The sequence below is a fragment of the Typopeltis vanoorti genome, chromosome 8 (genome assembly GCF_054136105.1).
Source record: "Typopeltis vanoorti isolate ZY-2024b chromosome 8, IOZ_Tvanoo_1.0, whole genome shotgun sequence".
Classification (NCBI taxonomy): domain Eukaryota; kingdom Metazoa; phylum Arthropoda; class Arachnida; order Uropygi; family Thelyphonidae; genus Typopeltis; species Typopeltis vanoorti.
Window position 1 is genome coordinate 59,330,787 of NC_143556.1, and position 15,935 is coordinate 59,346,721.

At 37.5% G+C, this 15,935-nt stretch overlaps 1 protein-coding gene across 1 annotated transcript in view; it reads left to right on the plus strand.

The window, feature by feature from the left end:
* The window catches only part of LOC150104025 (hemicentin-1-like), a 427,367-nt gene that overhangs the window by 63,731 nt on the left and 347,701 nt on the right, over positions 1–15,935 (plus strand). The window contains exon 4 of the mRNA XM_090396384.1: positions 14,042–14,332. Within this exon, the coding sequence (XP_090252510.1) occupies positions 14,042–14,332 (291 nt within the window). The remainder of the gene's footprint in view (positions 1–14,041; positions 14,333–15,935) is intronic.

The window sequence follows — 15,935 nt, forward strand, 5'->3', positions numbered from 1 at the left end:
CATAAGTAAAAGGTTACTTGAAGACCGACACTGTGATAATACCTTGACAGTCGATCTTATAACTGAGAACTACTCAGAACGGTATGCAATTTAAAACTTACGAATTGTCAATTACTAAAAGAAAGAGCTGTATGGCTTCATTTCAGCAATGTAAAATTAAATAGGCAAAGTGGATATTAGATTCAACATTATTTCAAAGCAAAATGTTTGTAGAAACTATGAAAGTTTCGTAAGTTGACCTAAGTGCATACGAGAATACAGTCCTCGGCATCCCTGAAAAGTAGTGCAAGCTAATGCAACTCAGGGATACGGAGGATTGTATTCTCATATGCTCTCAGGTCAACTTACGAAACTTTCTAATGTCCATTTTGCTGATTTAATTATAAATTGTATTACAATTTTCAGACTTGGGTTGATTGCGGATAACTGAAACTGTGGATAGTGAACCCACGGATAAGGGGAGGGGGACACAGTATCTCCAAAATTATTTATGGCATGCCTAGAAGAAATATTCAAAATTCTTGATTGGGAAGAAAAAGGTCTGAAGATAAATGGAAGATATTTAAGCCATTATTGCTTTGCAGATGACATCATCTTAAGTTCAGCTGTGCATGAATTACAGACTCATATCCATCAACTCCAAATTGTTAGCAAAACAGCTGGTCTAAAGAAGACCCAAGTTATGTCCAACCAGAAATAATAAAAATCAGTAATGAGGAAATTAAACAAGCAGATCATTACATATACTTAGGACAGCAGATATCAATGGAACAAAATGTCACGAATGAAATTAAAAGATGCACGATGCTTGGATGGAATGCAGTTGGAAAATTACAGTCAATATTTAAAAGTCAACTACCATTTTGCTTTTAGAGAAAAGAATTTAACTGATGTATTCTTTCCTATATTGACATGGCTGTGAGACGTGAAGACGAAATGCAAAGTAAATTCAAAAATTAAGAACAACACAATTCAGTATAGAAAGAAGTACGCTTGGTATCAAAAGACTGGATCACAAAAGGAATATGTGGATAAGAAATCAAACAAAAGTCTCTCACATCATATGAAGAGTGAAACATCTGATGTGGCAGCGGGCTGGGCATGTTGCTCGAAGACAAGGTCAATGATGAACAAAAGATGTACTGGATTGAATTCAACAAGAGTAAAATTACCACAATGCCTACTTAAATTACGATGGATTGATGTAAATCTGATGATATCATCAGAAAGGAGACCATGGAGAGACAATTTTTGAATAATCCTGGAAAGACTTCATTCTACAGTGGATTGACAATGGCTTATGATAATGATATGTATAACATTTTTATTGATAGATAAAAGTGTCACAATTATTTCTTTCTATATCTTTGGGGTCTGTAACACCCCCACCTTACTAATGCCGGGTTAAGACTAATACATTTATTCCAGCGATGCTCCAGTGACATTATCCCATCCCTGTAGTGGTTCTCAGTAAGATCTGTGAAATACCCCTCTACAGCAGCAATCACCTCTTGATTTGAAGAAAAACGCAGACCAGCAAGGAAGAGTTTTAGTTTTTGGAAGAGACAGAAGTCAGAGGGAGAAAAATCTGGGAAATAGGGAGGATGTTCCAACAATTCATAGTGCAGATCCTTTAATTTTCACATTGCCAAAATACCTTTGTGGGCAGGTGCATTGTCCTGATGAAAAATGATTTTTTTCTCACAAATTTTTTTCTCACAAATTTTTTCATCTAGCCTAGTTAAAAGATCTGACTAATATTACCCAGTTATTGTTTTGCCCTTTTCAAGATAATTAATAAACAAAATGCCTTTAGCATCCCAAAACACCGATACCATGACCTTTCCTGCTGATGGAACCGACTTTGTGTTCTTTGACACTGGCTTCTATCCACTGTTTTTACTGCTGTTTGGATTCTGGTGTATAATGGAGAATCCAAGTCTCATCCATAGTAATAAATCAATGCACAAAATCAGTTTTATTCTTGTTGAAATGCTCCAAGCAAATGTGCATGAAAATCCTTTCCAGAGATTTTCATGCACATGCATTTTTGATCTGATGTGAGCAAGTGCGGCACCAATCTTACACAAAGCTTTTCCATTTACAATTCTTCGTGCAAAATATCCTACATGTTCTTTTGAAATGCCTATAGTCTCAACAATTTCACGCACTTTGACTCGCCGGTTCCAGTACCATATTGTGCACCTGATCAATGATTTCTGGTGGTGTTACTCTTTTTTGGACATCTTCCATGTGGATCATGGAAGATGTCCAAAATTTGACAGGATACCACATGGAATACTAATCCGTAAACTACAACATATGGGAATGGATATAGGGTTGGTGAGATGGATAGGTGGTTGGTTGATGGAGAGATATCAAAGAGTAGTTTATTCAGGAGTAGAGTCCAAAAGACGGCCTGTGACTAGTGGTGTGCTGCAGGGTTCTGTTCTTGGACCACTGCTGTTTAATCTGTTCATTAACGATATAGGGAAGGATCTAAGTGGAACAATTCATTTGTTCGCTGATGATGCAAAGTTGGGTAGGGCAATAGTGAATGCAGAAGATGTCAAAGTCTTGCAGCATGACTTAGATAGATTGGAGTTCTGGGCTAAGGAGAATGGATGTCAATTTAATGTGACAAAATGTAAGGTTATGCATTTTGGGGGTGAAAAGACTAACAGCAGTATACAACATTGGTGGAACTGTACTCCAAGAGATTGATGAGGCCAGGGACTTTGGAGTATTGGTGGATAGGGAGATGAAGTTTAGGGGGCACATTGCAAAAGTAGCTAAATCAGCTCATCAACTCACTTGGTTGTTGAAAAATACCTTGACGAGCAGAGACAAGCAAGTTATTGTACCTCTGTACCGAGCCTTGATAAGACCTCATCTCGACTACTGTGCCCAGATTTGGTCACCTCGGTTCCATCTTGATGGGGAGGAGGTGGAGAGGATCCAGAGGCGAGTGACTAAGATGATAACAGGTCTATGGAATGAACCATATGAGAACAGGTTGAAGATTTGTGGGTTGCAGAAACTAGTTGATAGGCAGAAAAGGGGAGATATGATTGAGACATTCAAATTGCTAAAGGGATTCTATAGGATTAATTCAGAGGATATTTTTGAGATCAGGACTGGTGGTGGGAGAACTAGGGGACACCTATGGAAGCTGGGCAAGAGTGTGGTCAGCAGGAGTGTTAGAGCTGGGTTCTTTACTTTTAGAGTGGTAAATGAGTGGAATAAGCTGCCAGAGTCTATTGTAGGTGCTATGACGGTGAACGAGTTCAAGGCAAGGTATGATAGATACTGTGAGAATGTAATCGCATAGTTGTGTGGACATGATGATTAGGGCCTCCCTCGATGAGTCTAAGGACTCCTGGAGTCGCCCGAAATAATAATAATAATAATAATCATCTTCAAGACTGGTACGGCCATGTTTAAACTCGGCTACCCATTTCTTAATTGTCGAAAACGAAGGAGAAGAATGCCCATAAACTTTTATGAACTTCTAGTGAATTTCTTTTGCCATTAAACCTTCTTTTACAAAGAATTTTATAACTGCACGATACTTAATTTTATCCATTTCATGGGATATAGACAACACTTTTACTTCAAACAACTGTATAAAACAAACTACTTGATAGAAAAATAAAATTTTGTAGCCTATTTTTCTATCAACTGCATGGTGAAGGCCTCTCCCATTGCAGGAAGTTTTGGATCTACTACTCCCATGGTGACCCATTCCATATTGGGAGAAGACAATCACAAATATATCATATCCATGTCTACGTGGGATTCGAACCTGCAGCCCCTTGGCTGGAGAGTGGATATGCTAACCACTCAGCCAACCAGGCTGGCTGGCTGGCTATATATACAGGGTGTTCGGGATAAATTTGACAGTTTCGTAAGGAAAAAGAAAATCTTCTTTGTATCTATTAAATTTAATGAATTGACAAAAAACATTACAGGCAGAGTTAATTACAATACTATCAACAAGATTTACTCAAAATAACCACCATTAGCATCGATCACAGCTTCAATCCTGCTTCGGAACCTCGAACAAGCTGATGCTACAGTCTCCCTGGGAAGGGCCGCAAACACTGTTTTAATTTTATCCATTAACTGGGCTTTTGTATTACTGGAAGTGCGATTGGTGTCTTTTTCAACTGCGCCCCATACAAAATAATCCATGGGGTTAAGGTCTGGGGAGTTTGGAGGCCAAACATTTGGACTGGTGAAGTCGTAGAAATTTTCAGACAACCATTTTTGACTTTTCCCAGAGGTGTGGCAAGGGGCCGAATCCTGCTGCCATACATACGGCCTACCATTGGCTACCCTTGTTATCTAGGGCTTGACTACAGTGTTTAGCAACTCCACGTAGCCATCTGAAGTCAACCTGAGGCCCTCTTGGAAAAAATGCGGAGGCATCACATTGCCTTCAGAGGATACACATCCGAAAACCATCACAGTTTGGGGAAATTTAGTCTGCATTACACGAGGAATGTCCTTTGTACTGTATGCAAGCCATCTGTTATTCTGCGTGTTGTGTTTTTGATCCTGGCAAAAGTTTTTCTCATCGGAAAAGAACCAGATTGTTTGTGGTTCCGCAGGATGTTTCACTCTGCTTAGAAGTTTCTTCGCGTTTATCAAACGTTTTTCACGGGCCTTTTCTGTAAGCAGCTGACCTTTGCGGCGCTTGTATGAGTAGTAGCGGAGGTCTTCATTGAGTGCAAGCTTCATAGTAGAGGCTGCAACATTCATTTCACGTGACAAAGCCCGAATTCCAATGCCAGGGTTCTTCAACACCTGTTCCTGCAGATTTGCGAGGAATTCTGCTGTACGAACGCAATCAGATCGTCTGCTAGGGATCTTTCTTCTTGCTACATCCTCGTAGTCACCATTGCAAGTCTCTAGTTCATGCCTGATTGTTTTTACTGTATTCAGGGAGCATTGGGCAGCAGTCGAAATATCCTTATTTTGATGGCCGGCACGAATCATCATGATACAAGTTATTCTCTTCCATGATTCAGGTGGGTTCCAGCTATCCATCCTTTCTGACATCTTGTATATGAATGAAGAAGGGTCCAACCTTTTAAATGAAGAGAAGTGTGTGTTAATACATGTAACTTACGGAAAAATATAATTAATTATAAATATGTCAAATTTATCCCGAACACCCTGTATATATATATATATATATATATATATATACATCTGCATTCTCTCATGGATATGACACACATACAAAAAGGGCAATTTTTTCACCACATGGAAATCCATCAATTAATTTGTAATTCCAATGCTTTAGTATTCCTGGACTTCGTGCACTTTCTCCTAGCTTGGCTGATGACAGAATACTAATTCCTCTTCTTCACATGATAAACCATGTCATCCATATGTTCACTGGGAATCCACAGATGCTGTATGGTCACTCCGATTCTCAGTGATGTGCCATGCCAGGCCTCGCCATGTAGTCCTGTTGTATGCATTTCTGGAGGCTTCAACTCTCTGAAGATAGTCACTCCACACACACCATCCATCCCTCTCACTGGCAGTCTATCCTTTACTCTTTTTCCAGGAACTTTACCTTCTGTTAGTATTCTGAGAAGTCCTCCTTCCATCCTTTCAATGTGTCCAAAATATTTTAACTTTCTTCTGTCATTATCATTACGTATCTTTAAAGTTCTACTGATCTTTTCTAACACCCATTCATTTGTACACCTTTCAATATATGATATCCTCAACAGCTTTTGTAATACCACATCTCAAAAGCAGCAGCTATTCTTTTCTCATCTAACTTCTTTATCCAAGTCTCACATCCATAAATCACTGTTGGCAAAACAACTGCATCCAAAATCCTCAACTTTGTTTCCATTGAGATTTTAGACATTTTGTTCCCTTCCAGATTTTAGACAAGTCTCTGACTATTGTTTTAGCCATTCCTAATCTTCTTCTGACATCTTCTGAACAGCAATTCTTCACATTACTAATGGATCCCAGGTACTCAAACTTGCTGATTTATTATTATTATTATTACATAAACCTCCAGGGAGTTCATGGACTCATCGAGGGAGGGCACTTGCTCTACAACTCTGTCTCCATCACCAGCTCCATCTACAATGAACAACGTCTACACCAATGCCAGCTATTGCCGACCACAACTAGTATTTTCACAGACAATCACAAACATCCATGCCCATGGCAGGATTCGAACCCTCAGCCTTTTAACTAGAGAGGAGATGCGCTAACCACTCAGCCAGCCAAGCTAACAAAGAATTTCCTCAATTCTTTCTCCATTAAGGTACCCTTGTTTCTCAAGAGCTTCCCTGTTTCTATTTCCTTTGAGAACCATAATCTTTGTCTTGCCAGGATTGAGTTGAAGTCCTCTGTAAATACTGATCCTGTTAACATTATTAAGAATTTGTCCAAGTTATTCCTTGTTATTACAGAGGCGTATGGTATCATCAGCATACCTCAGATTACTGATCAATCTACCAGCTATCCTAATTCATGTCTTCAGTTTATCCAATGTTTCCTACATAATGTCCTCTGCATATATACTAAACAAGTGAGGAGAAAGTAAACCTCCTTGTCTAACTCCTTTTCCAACCTGAAGCCAATCAGTTGATCCAACACCTGTTTTTGCTGTGGCTTCTTGCTCCCTGTACAAGTTGCCCATCTACCTAATAGTGCATTGAGGAAAACCCATTCTTTTCATTACTTCCCACAGTTTCACATGCTGAACACAGTCAAATGCTATAGAGTAGTCTAAGAAACACATTACCAGAGGGAGTCTGAATTCTTGATATTTTTCTATGATTTGTCTAAGGCAAAGGATCTGATCTTTGATGCCCTTATCTTTCTTAAAATGTACTTGTTCCTTGGACATTTCTGCCTCATTCCTATTTAGCATGATCCTCAATAAAATTTTGTTTGCATAAGATATTAAATTAATAGTTCTAAAGTTCTTACAAGCCATTATTTCTCCCTTCTGTAGTGGTATGAAAACAGACTTCTTCCAGTTTCTAGGCCATGATCCTCCCATATCCTTGTAATCAATCTAGGAAACACTCTTAACTCTCCCCCCCCCCTTCCCCCCAATCCTCTGTGGCCTTAATTAACTCTGCAGGGATTCCATCTACACCCGGGGCCTTATTGCTGTTAAGCTGCTTAACTGCTCTTTCAACTTCATTGGAGAATGTTCCAAATTGGAATTTTCCTGGTGAGAGGGCTCCTCCAAATTTTCTTTATCCACTCAATTGTACAGCTCCTCACAGTATTCTTTCCATCTGTTTTCGATTTCCAATTCTTCTGTTAGTAATGCTCCATTCTGATCTTTGATGACATTCAATTTGGGCTTAAACTTGTGGTTTAGATTATGAACTAAATAAAACATCCTTTTATAACTGTGTCTCCTCATGTGGAACTCTATCTCTTCACATTTATTAGTATAGAACTTTTCCTTGTCCTGCTTGATGGCTCTTCTGACTTCTCTATGTAATGTCTTATATTCTTCAGTCCCCAAGTCTCTTTGTTTTTCCAAACACCTTCTTTTGATTAGTTCCCATGTTTAATTTGATATCCATGGGTCTCTTGTACTTCTTATTGGCCCAAGATACTTCTTGGCTGTATCCTGTATTATCACCTTGAGTCCTTCCCAAAGCATTTTTGGTGAGTTTTCCTCATTGGTCTTCAAAAAAATCATCCATCCAAGTTGATGTTTCTTCTGTGAATCCACTAGGAATTACTCTAACATCCACTCTAGTGAGATGGGCCTGACTTCTTGTACGTTTTCAGTCTTAGTCTTACTTTGGATCCTACTAGCTGATGGTCTATACTACAATATGCTTCAGGACAAGTATGCACATTAGAGATGCTTGTCTTCCACCGCTTGAGAGCCAGGATGCAATCAATCTAGTGCCTTGACCTATCAATTTTAGATATCCAAGTATAGGTCCATCATGGGTGTTTCTGGAAGCAGATATTGATAATAACTAATCTGTTAGCATGGGCAAAATCAAATTCCAACAGTGTCTTTCACCATGGATGTTACGTTCACCCAGACTAAACATGCCGCACTCTGGTGATACTCTCATACTCGTTCCCACTTTTACATTTAAGTCCCCTAAGATGTAAAGTATGTTTCTCCTTGGTAGTTTTAATGGTACTTTATGCACCCAACATGGACAGGCCTGATGAAGAGAGTGAGGAGTCTAAAACAGTCTGTAAATTTTCATAGAATCTCTCACTCGCTCTCTCTCTCTCTTCTTCAGGCCTATCCATGTGAAGTGCATAAACTACCACAATTGATACATTGGTAGGCTGAGCCTTAAGTCTAATAGAAAATATCCTATCATTAACAGGGTTATAACAAGAAGGCTTCTTTCTTAAGCTATCTTCAGCATCACAACTACCCATGATGCTTTGCATCACCAACCGAGTAAACAACTAGCTTACCATCCTGTCTTTTGAAGTGACCTTTTCCATTCCATCTGGTCTCTGTAATTCTCAGGATATCAATTTTATACCTATCCATCCTTTACAGACAATCTCAAGAGTAACCATTTGATGATTGTATAATACATGAGATGTATTATAAGGCACAACCATATTAGCATTTTGGAGTGAAGTCACTGCAAGAAGAAAGTGGTAGGGTTACAGAGGCCCTTTCCACCTAAGATGAGATGAAATAGCAAAAGAGGAAAGATTCACCCCTAGTCCTTGAATACTCTAATAGCATTGGGGGAAAGGAGCAAGAAGAGAAGAAAAAAGGAAAGAAAAATGGAGAGGGACCAGTCTACAGATAATATAACAGATGTGTATTACATGAAGTAAGGCATGGTCCAGATAAACCATGTAGTGCACATATATTCTAAGCTTAATGATGTTCTATTGATCTCCTTACCATTCTCCAGCCAGTGGGATAAGGACAACAAGAGAATAGTCTTCCTAATTATGATGTATGAATTTCTAAGTATAAGGTTTTTATTAAAGTTCTGAAGTGAACAGAATTTTTAATGAAAGTGAACAAGTTGTCCATGGCAAATTTGTAGGTGTGGGACTATGCTACAACTGTAGGATAAGGGGAATATTGTATTTATAAATTTTTGGGACCCATATACCTAAGCTAGTTTAAGATGGAATTGCTTTGATTTTTTTTAAAATAATTTCTTTAGTCAGGATGTAATTTTTTGAAAATAATTTGTACGCTTTTTTTTCTTTTGAGAATTAGTGTGATCCTAATCTATAACTTTAATTAGAAGGAGTCTTTTAGGAGATTGTTCATTTTTCTGTTATATTCTGTTTGATCCATTATGGCAGTTACATTTACGAGGGTGGTCTGAAAAGTTCTCGGTCTCGACCATAGATGGCAACACTGTCGGCAAGATTTTTTTTTTTTTGGTCTCATATCAGGCTGTGAAATTTATCTGATACCTGGGATATTATGCACAAACATTGACATAGAGGAATTTGAATGTATAAAACAAAATGTAGCAATTCTGTCCACTTGCCCATCAGGCTCATGATAAGAGACTATAATTTGATGACTAGCTTAATTTCTCTTTCTCTGGCTTTCCATGCTGTAGAGTAGATGCTGAATGAGTATAAAGACGATTGTAAAGACAATCGTCTTTATTGTTAAGAGATTACAATCATAAAGACAAAAAAGTATATACTTTATTGTAAAGACAATATAGCATGCTAATTGGAGGCCCGAAGTGGTTCCCTGTTTGGTTTCTACAGGAGAGTTTCTAACTATGCAAAATATAAATTTGAAAAAAAAAAAAAAATTTAAATCCTTAACCCATCACAGTACTTATACTTATCTACTATATGTTTATAACCTTTTGTGGGTTGGAAACATACAACAAAAATATCTGGAGCATAAATTTTAAGCTTTGAGGAATGAGAGAGGAGAGATTAGGATATCATCTTCATTCTCTTGAGGACTTGTCAATGTTCTAGCTATTCATGATTCTGCTGATGTCCTTTATTGAAAGCACACATTGAGCTGTTCTTCATATAACAGGAGGTGATTTGGTCATCTCTTCAACAATTAGAGATAAAGAATAATGGCAGGAGGAAAGCTTTATCTTTGGGTTATTATTGTGGTGGTAGTGCCTCTTAGATGTGTGCTAAAGCTAGGTAGAAGCACTGAGGTAAAGAAGTTGTGTCCAGTATTTGTGATAAGGAACCAGAAGGAAGTCTCGACTGCTGTTTTGACTTCCCCTTTTCCTCCTCCTCTTTTTCATGTACTGTGAATGATACCTTCAGGGGCATGTTAAACTTACTTAAAAATCCTAACCCTCCCCCATTTGATTGGAACAGCAGTGAAGTAGTTTCAGGCTAGCTTCCGATAGTACTTAGGCCTAAACATGATATAATTAGTCAAGAGGCTTCTTGATTACCTGATACATAATACTTCTCAAATATTCTGCTGATTAATTTCTGGAAGGAGAATCCAAGCAGCTGTATAGAAAGTGCTATGCAGACTGTATTATGGTAAGGAGATTGTTCACTGTTGTTATTATTATTATTATTATTTCGGGCAACTCCAAGGAGTCGACAGACTCATCGAGGGAGGCCCTAACATCATGTCAAGAACAACTCTTTGACATTCACACAGTATCTATCATATGTCCTCACCTTGAACTCATTCACGGTCATAGCACCCACAACAGACTCTGGCAGCTTATTCCACTCATTCACCACTCTCCAAGTAAAAAACCTAGCTCTAAAACCCCTGCTAACCACATTCTTGCCCAGCTTCCATGTATGGCCCCTAGTTCTCCACACCACCAGTCCTATTCTCAAAAATATCTTCTGGATTAATCTTATAGAAACCCTTCAGTAATTTGAATGTCTCAATCATATCACCCCTTTTCTGCCTATCGATCAATTTGTGCAACCCACAAATCTTCAACCTGTTCTCATAAGGTTCATTCCACAGACCTGCTATCATCTTGGTCACTCGTCTCTGGATCCTCTCTACCTCCTCCCCATCAAGAAGTAACCCTGGCACCCATAGCTGTTCTTGCTCTTTTTTCAACTGTTCCCCAATCAAACTATGAAAAGTGCATCAAACAATGTTGCTATGTTTTGATAATGTTGCTGTGTTCATAAGGAACTCCCTCAAAAGTAATGCAAACAAAAATTATAAATTAAAAAATATATTCTAACCAAAAAAATAATAATAAAGGTCACTAAAAACCTACCAGACAAAATTGTTTACCCACTCATTTTATTCACGTTTATACATAAGCACTACATAAATGATATACACCATCACTTATAGACATCTAGACCAGACTTCCTACTTTTGAGAGAAACCCAAATTGCAATGTGAAGTGATTGCAATAGCAATCATTCCACATTGACTGTTCAAATTACTCAGTATGGTTTATTTCACTACAAGGGTAGCACCTTTGCCGTTGTGAAATCTGATTGCTAGCCAGTGAATGCCAAATTTAGAATCCTCTAGTGTAAGGTTTCCTTTCCCTGTTCATTATTATTCAAGTGCTGTATTTATAATTCACCAAATTGTGAAAAAAAAAACTCTGACCTTAACTTCTTATCCCCGATGCTTGACTCATACTCATTCCAATTAGCTAAAGAGATGTCATCATCATAGTCCTTAACCTTGATGTCCACAGTTCCAAATGGTTCCTCTTTCCAATTCTACTGACCAAGCTGGAAGAGATGCAGAACTATTTGCTATAAGAAATGATATAACCCAAACATATATCCACCAATTCAAATAATTGATAACCCTCTCCAGTAATCTTCATCTTTACTCCAATTCTCCTTCCCCATATTCTTGTGCAAGTTTCTATCTCCACAGAATGCCTTCCCCCATGTTCTAGATCTACTCTACTTTTAATATTACTATTACAAACTATTATTGCTTCCACTTTTTTGATCTAAACTTCTGCTCTGAGTGAGTTATAGAATTTTTTCACCACCATAAAAACCTTCATTTCACACTCCATCCAAAATTGCTGTCCATTTTCCAAGGTATAGTTTAAAAATAGGTGTACCAAGGCAGTTCAAAGGAAAAATTCAGCATACTGCAAATGGCTTGTGACTAAAACTTCCTACTCGGTCTACACTGAAACACACAACAAATAAAAATCAACCATCAACAAATCCAAGTCTGTCTTTGAATGGGCCTATGACACAACACTTGCCTCTTGTTCAATATATAGTCATTTCTACTGGTTCCTTGCATTTGAACACAATTTCTGCTGACATCTGTCTCCACCTCTCTCATACTGGCACACTGATGCTTCAACACTCAAAGCTAACCTCCTGGCATAGTTTTTCTCCTCCAAATCCTGCATAAGCAATGAAGACAAATCACCTCATTACTGTATCAAAAACATTGCACACCATATGCCTCCTGTGGTCTTTTGGCAAAACGACACAGAAGAACCTTAAGAAGTACCAATAAAATTTAGTCCTGTGATATGCTTTGAAAAGTTCTAGAACAGACATTTCTTCTGTATCATCTCTATAATCTATTGTACTTAGCTGGAAATGAGGCTGCAGATGCAGCTAGTAAATCAGCTCATTCTTTCTCTATGTGCTGTTTGACAATACCATATATAGACTACAATCATACAAATTAAGTGGATATCAAATCCAACATCATTTCAAAGCCGACAACAGAAACTATAGAAGTTGTGTTCAGAATTTGACCAGAGAGCTTATGGGAAATGCGCTCCATACTACGAGTTACCCTAGCTGAACCTAATAGGTGGCATGCACATTGTATAGCATCCATATATTTGCCTCCTATTGGTTCATTTTGATAGGTTTCACTGACCCAACAGCTGTTTCAAACTCATTGGTTTTTGTCAGAGATCAGGCAGAAACCTAAGAGAGCAAAACTCAGTACTAAGAAATTCTAAGCGATGGAGAAGTGTATTTTTCGTAAGCAAACTCTCGGTCAGTGTGAAACCTATCAAAATGAACCAATAGGAGGAGAATATATGGAAGCTTATAGCTTGCATGCCACCTATTAGGTTCGGCTAGAGGTAGTATGGTGGTGAGCATATTTCCCATAAGCTCTCTGGTCAAATTCTGCACGAAGTTTCTATCGTTTCTGTCGTCAGCTTTGAAATGATGTTGGATTTGATATCCATTTAATTTGTATAATTTTGCATTGCCCACATGAAGCTTTTGGCTCTTTATTTTTAGTAAAGACTACAATCAGTTTATAAGATCAAAGCTAATTGCTCAGTGGCAGGCAACCTTGACAAGCAAATTATATTACATTACGTCTGAAATTAAGCATTGGCATCTAGCCAACATATAAAGAGAAGAGAAGAAGTTGTTTTTGCTAGCCTCCACATAGGTCATAGTCATCTTACACACTTTATTTACTGAGGCTGATGACCCTCCCATGTGTGAAATATACAACACACGTCTCACTATTTGTCATATTCTGGAGGAGTGCCAACACTTTACATGAGAGAGTATTGCACAGTATGACCTTTGTTGTTTTTGTGCCAAATAAACTATAAACCAAACCAAACCAATCCATCTCCACCACTCTATCTACTAACTACACCAAACCTCTACTACCATCATCCATGCTTATGGCAGGATTTGAACATGCAGCCTGGTGATTAGAGAGAGAGAGAGAGAGAGAGTGAGTGTGTGAGTATATGGTATGGTATAGTATGGTTAACAACTCAGCTACTGCAACTCCTCAACAGCCACTTTCTACCTAAAAGGAGGAAGTAAACTAAAAGTAAACAAAAATTAATCTTTTATCAAGTAGTCTTGAGCATAGATCTAGTTTAACATTTAAAACTAGACTCCATGCATTATGCTGAATGATCATTATAGTGCATTTATAAACAAATTTTAACTTGTGATTATATACATTTATAAAATGTATATAATCACAAGTTAAAGAGGGATAGAGGAATTCAGTCTTTGAAAGGTCTTCGTGCTTTAATTATGAAATATTCCTTGATGTCATTTTACAGTTAAGGTATAAAATTCTTAAATTTCTTCAATTATGTTCTAGTTCCACCAAAATTGAAAGGTGAAAACAACCTCAATGAAGTACCTTCTGTTCTTCAAAATCGACCTGTAACTATAAGCTGTCCAGTATTTGCTGTACCACCACCTGCTGTTAAATGGTTGAAGAATGGCAAACCTATAAATAGATATAATACAGATCCTAATTTACGTATTTCAGCTGATGGTCGTCAGCTGAAGATATTCAGAGCTCGGGCATTTGATGCAGCCAAATATAAATGTATTGCTGTAAATGAGGCTGGAAAAATTGAAAAAGAATTTACTCTAGAAGTGCAAGGTAGGAGCATTATACATTATACTTATGTAATATTACTGTTAATTACAGTGATGACCATAATATGAAGTGTTGTATAGTTGAATTTAATATATATCTGGATACATAACATGTTGTAGTATAATTTACAGTTATCCTTCAATTATTCAACTGCAGTGGGAAATTAGCTTATCAGTTTACTGGAAGATATTGAATCATCATTAAAATGAAGGTACAATTACATGGTACTGTTTTTTTATTTCATTTTATTTATTTATTTTCATTGATCCCATGCATGACAGATAAAAGAACATATGGCACACTAACACCATAGGTGGGGTACAGATGAGAGCTGGGAAAGAGTTGGAGGATATAGTTGTTGAGGAACACTTCATGAGGATGGCTGCTTCATAAGATAGGGATAGATGGAATAAATAATTAAGGAAGAGGACAATCAGGTTAAACATGTTTACAGTTGAACTGAAAAAGAGATGTTGGATAGCTGTTGATCTTTTTTTTAACAGACAGTTAAGGAATGTCACTGCAATTTTAATGAAGCAGTGATGATGTATTGTAAATAAAAGACTTATAGAAAAGACATATAGAATTGAAACAGTGCATTAAAATAGGGATTGAAGTGAGTCAGTGAGGGAGGGATTATCTGTCAGTTGAATGATTACTCTAAACAGCATCAAAACTTTTTTAAGGATGTTTTAGGTACACCCCAAACTTGTGAACAGTATTATGATGATGGATGGTTTGGGATTTGTAGAGTTAGCAGTCAGATGGGTAAAAATATCATCTTGTGCAGAAAGTTTATTAGAGAAGATTGAGGAAGCTGTTGATGTAATATGTTTATACAAACCGAGACTGCAAGTAAATACCAGAAGTTAGTTACACACTAACCATTGATGGCTCCCACTGATGACACCTCAGTAAAGGTTGAAACTGGTCTGGGTAGTGACCTGTTCCTTAATGCACAACAGTGTATACAAATGAAAGAAAGTGTGCTTTGTATTTTGAGATATTGAGGCAATTGATATGAATTCAGTTGCTTAGACATACAAGTTACCTAGTCATGAAGATGCTTCATGTATAAACTTTCTTTACTTACACTTAGGTAAAGCATTAAACAAGAATATAATTTCATGGCAAGTTTAATTTACTATGTGAACAAAGAAACAAACTTTCTGAAGTTATCAGATATCCAGAATATTTTAATAATAAGGTGCTACACCTTGCATATATAAATATATCAATCCTACATTAATTTAAAATCAGTATTTTTTTTTGGTCTTGAGGCTTTCGGCTTCCAGGGGTAAAATTCTGCTATTTAATCAATACTGCTTCAAAAATCCTGTGCAAACAGGATCTTGAAGCAGTATGCATACATGTGCAAAACTTCTCCCCAAGGTATTAATCTCTTGCTATTTGGAATAAATTTTATAATTTACTGATGTTCCAAGAATACCAATACCCTAACAAGAAGGATATTGTTTAGCAAATTGCATATGGGCTTCTTCCAGTAAATGCCACTAAATGAAAGATACTTCAACATTGGAGATCCAGTCTCCGATTTCTGTTGAAACAATTGAATGTGCATGCTAGAGCTGTCCTCTTCCCCTGC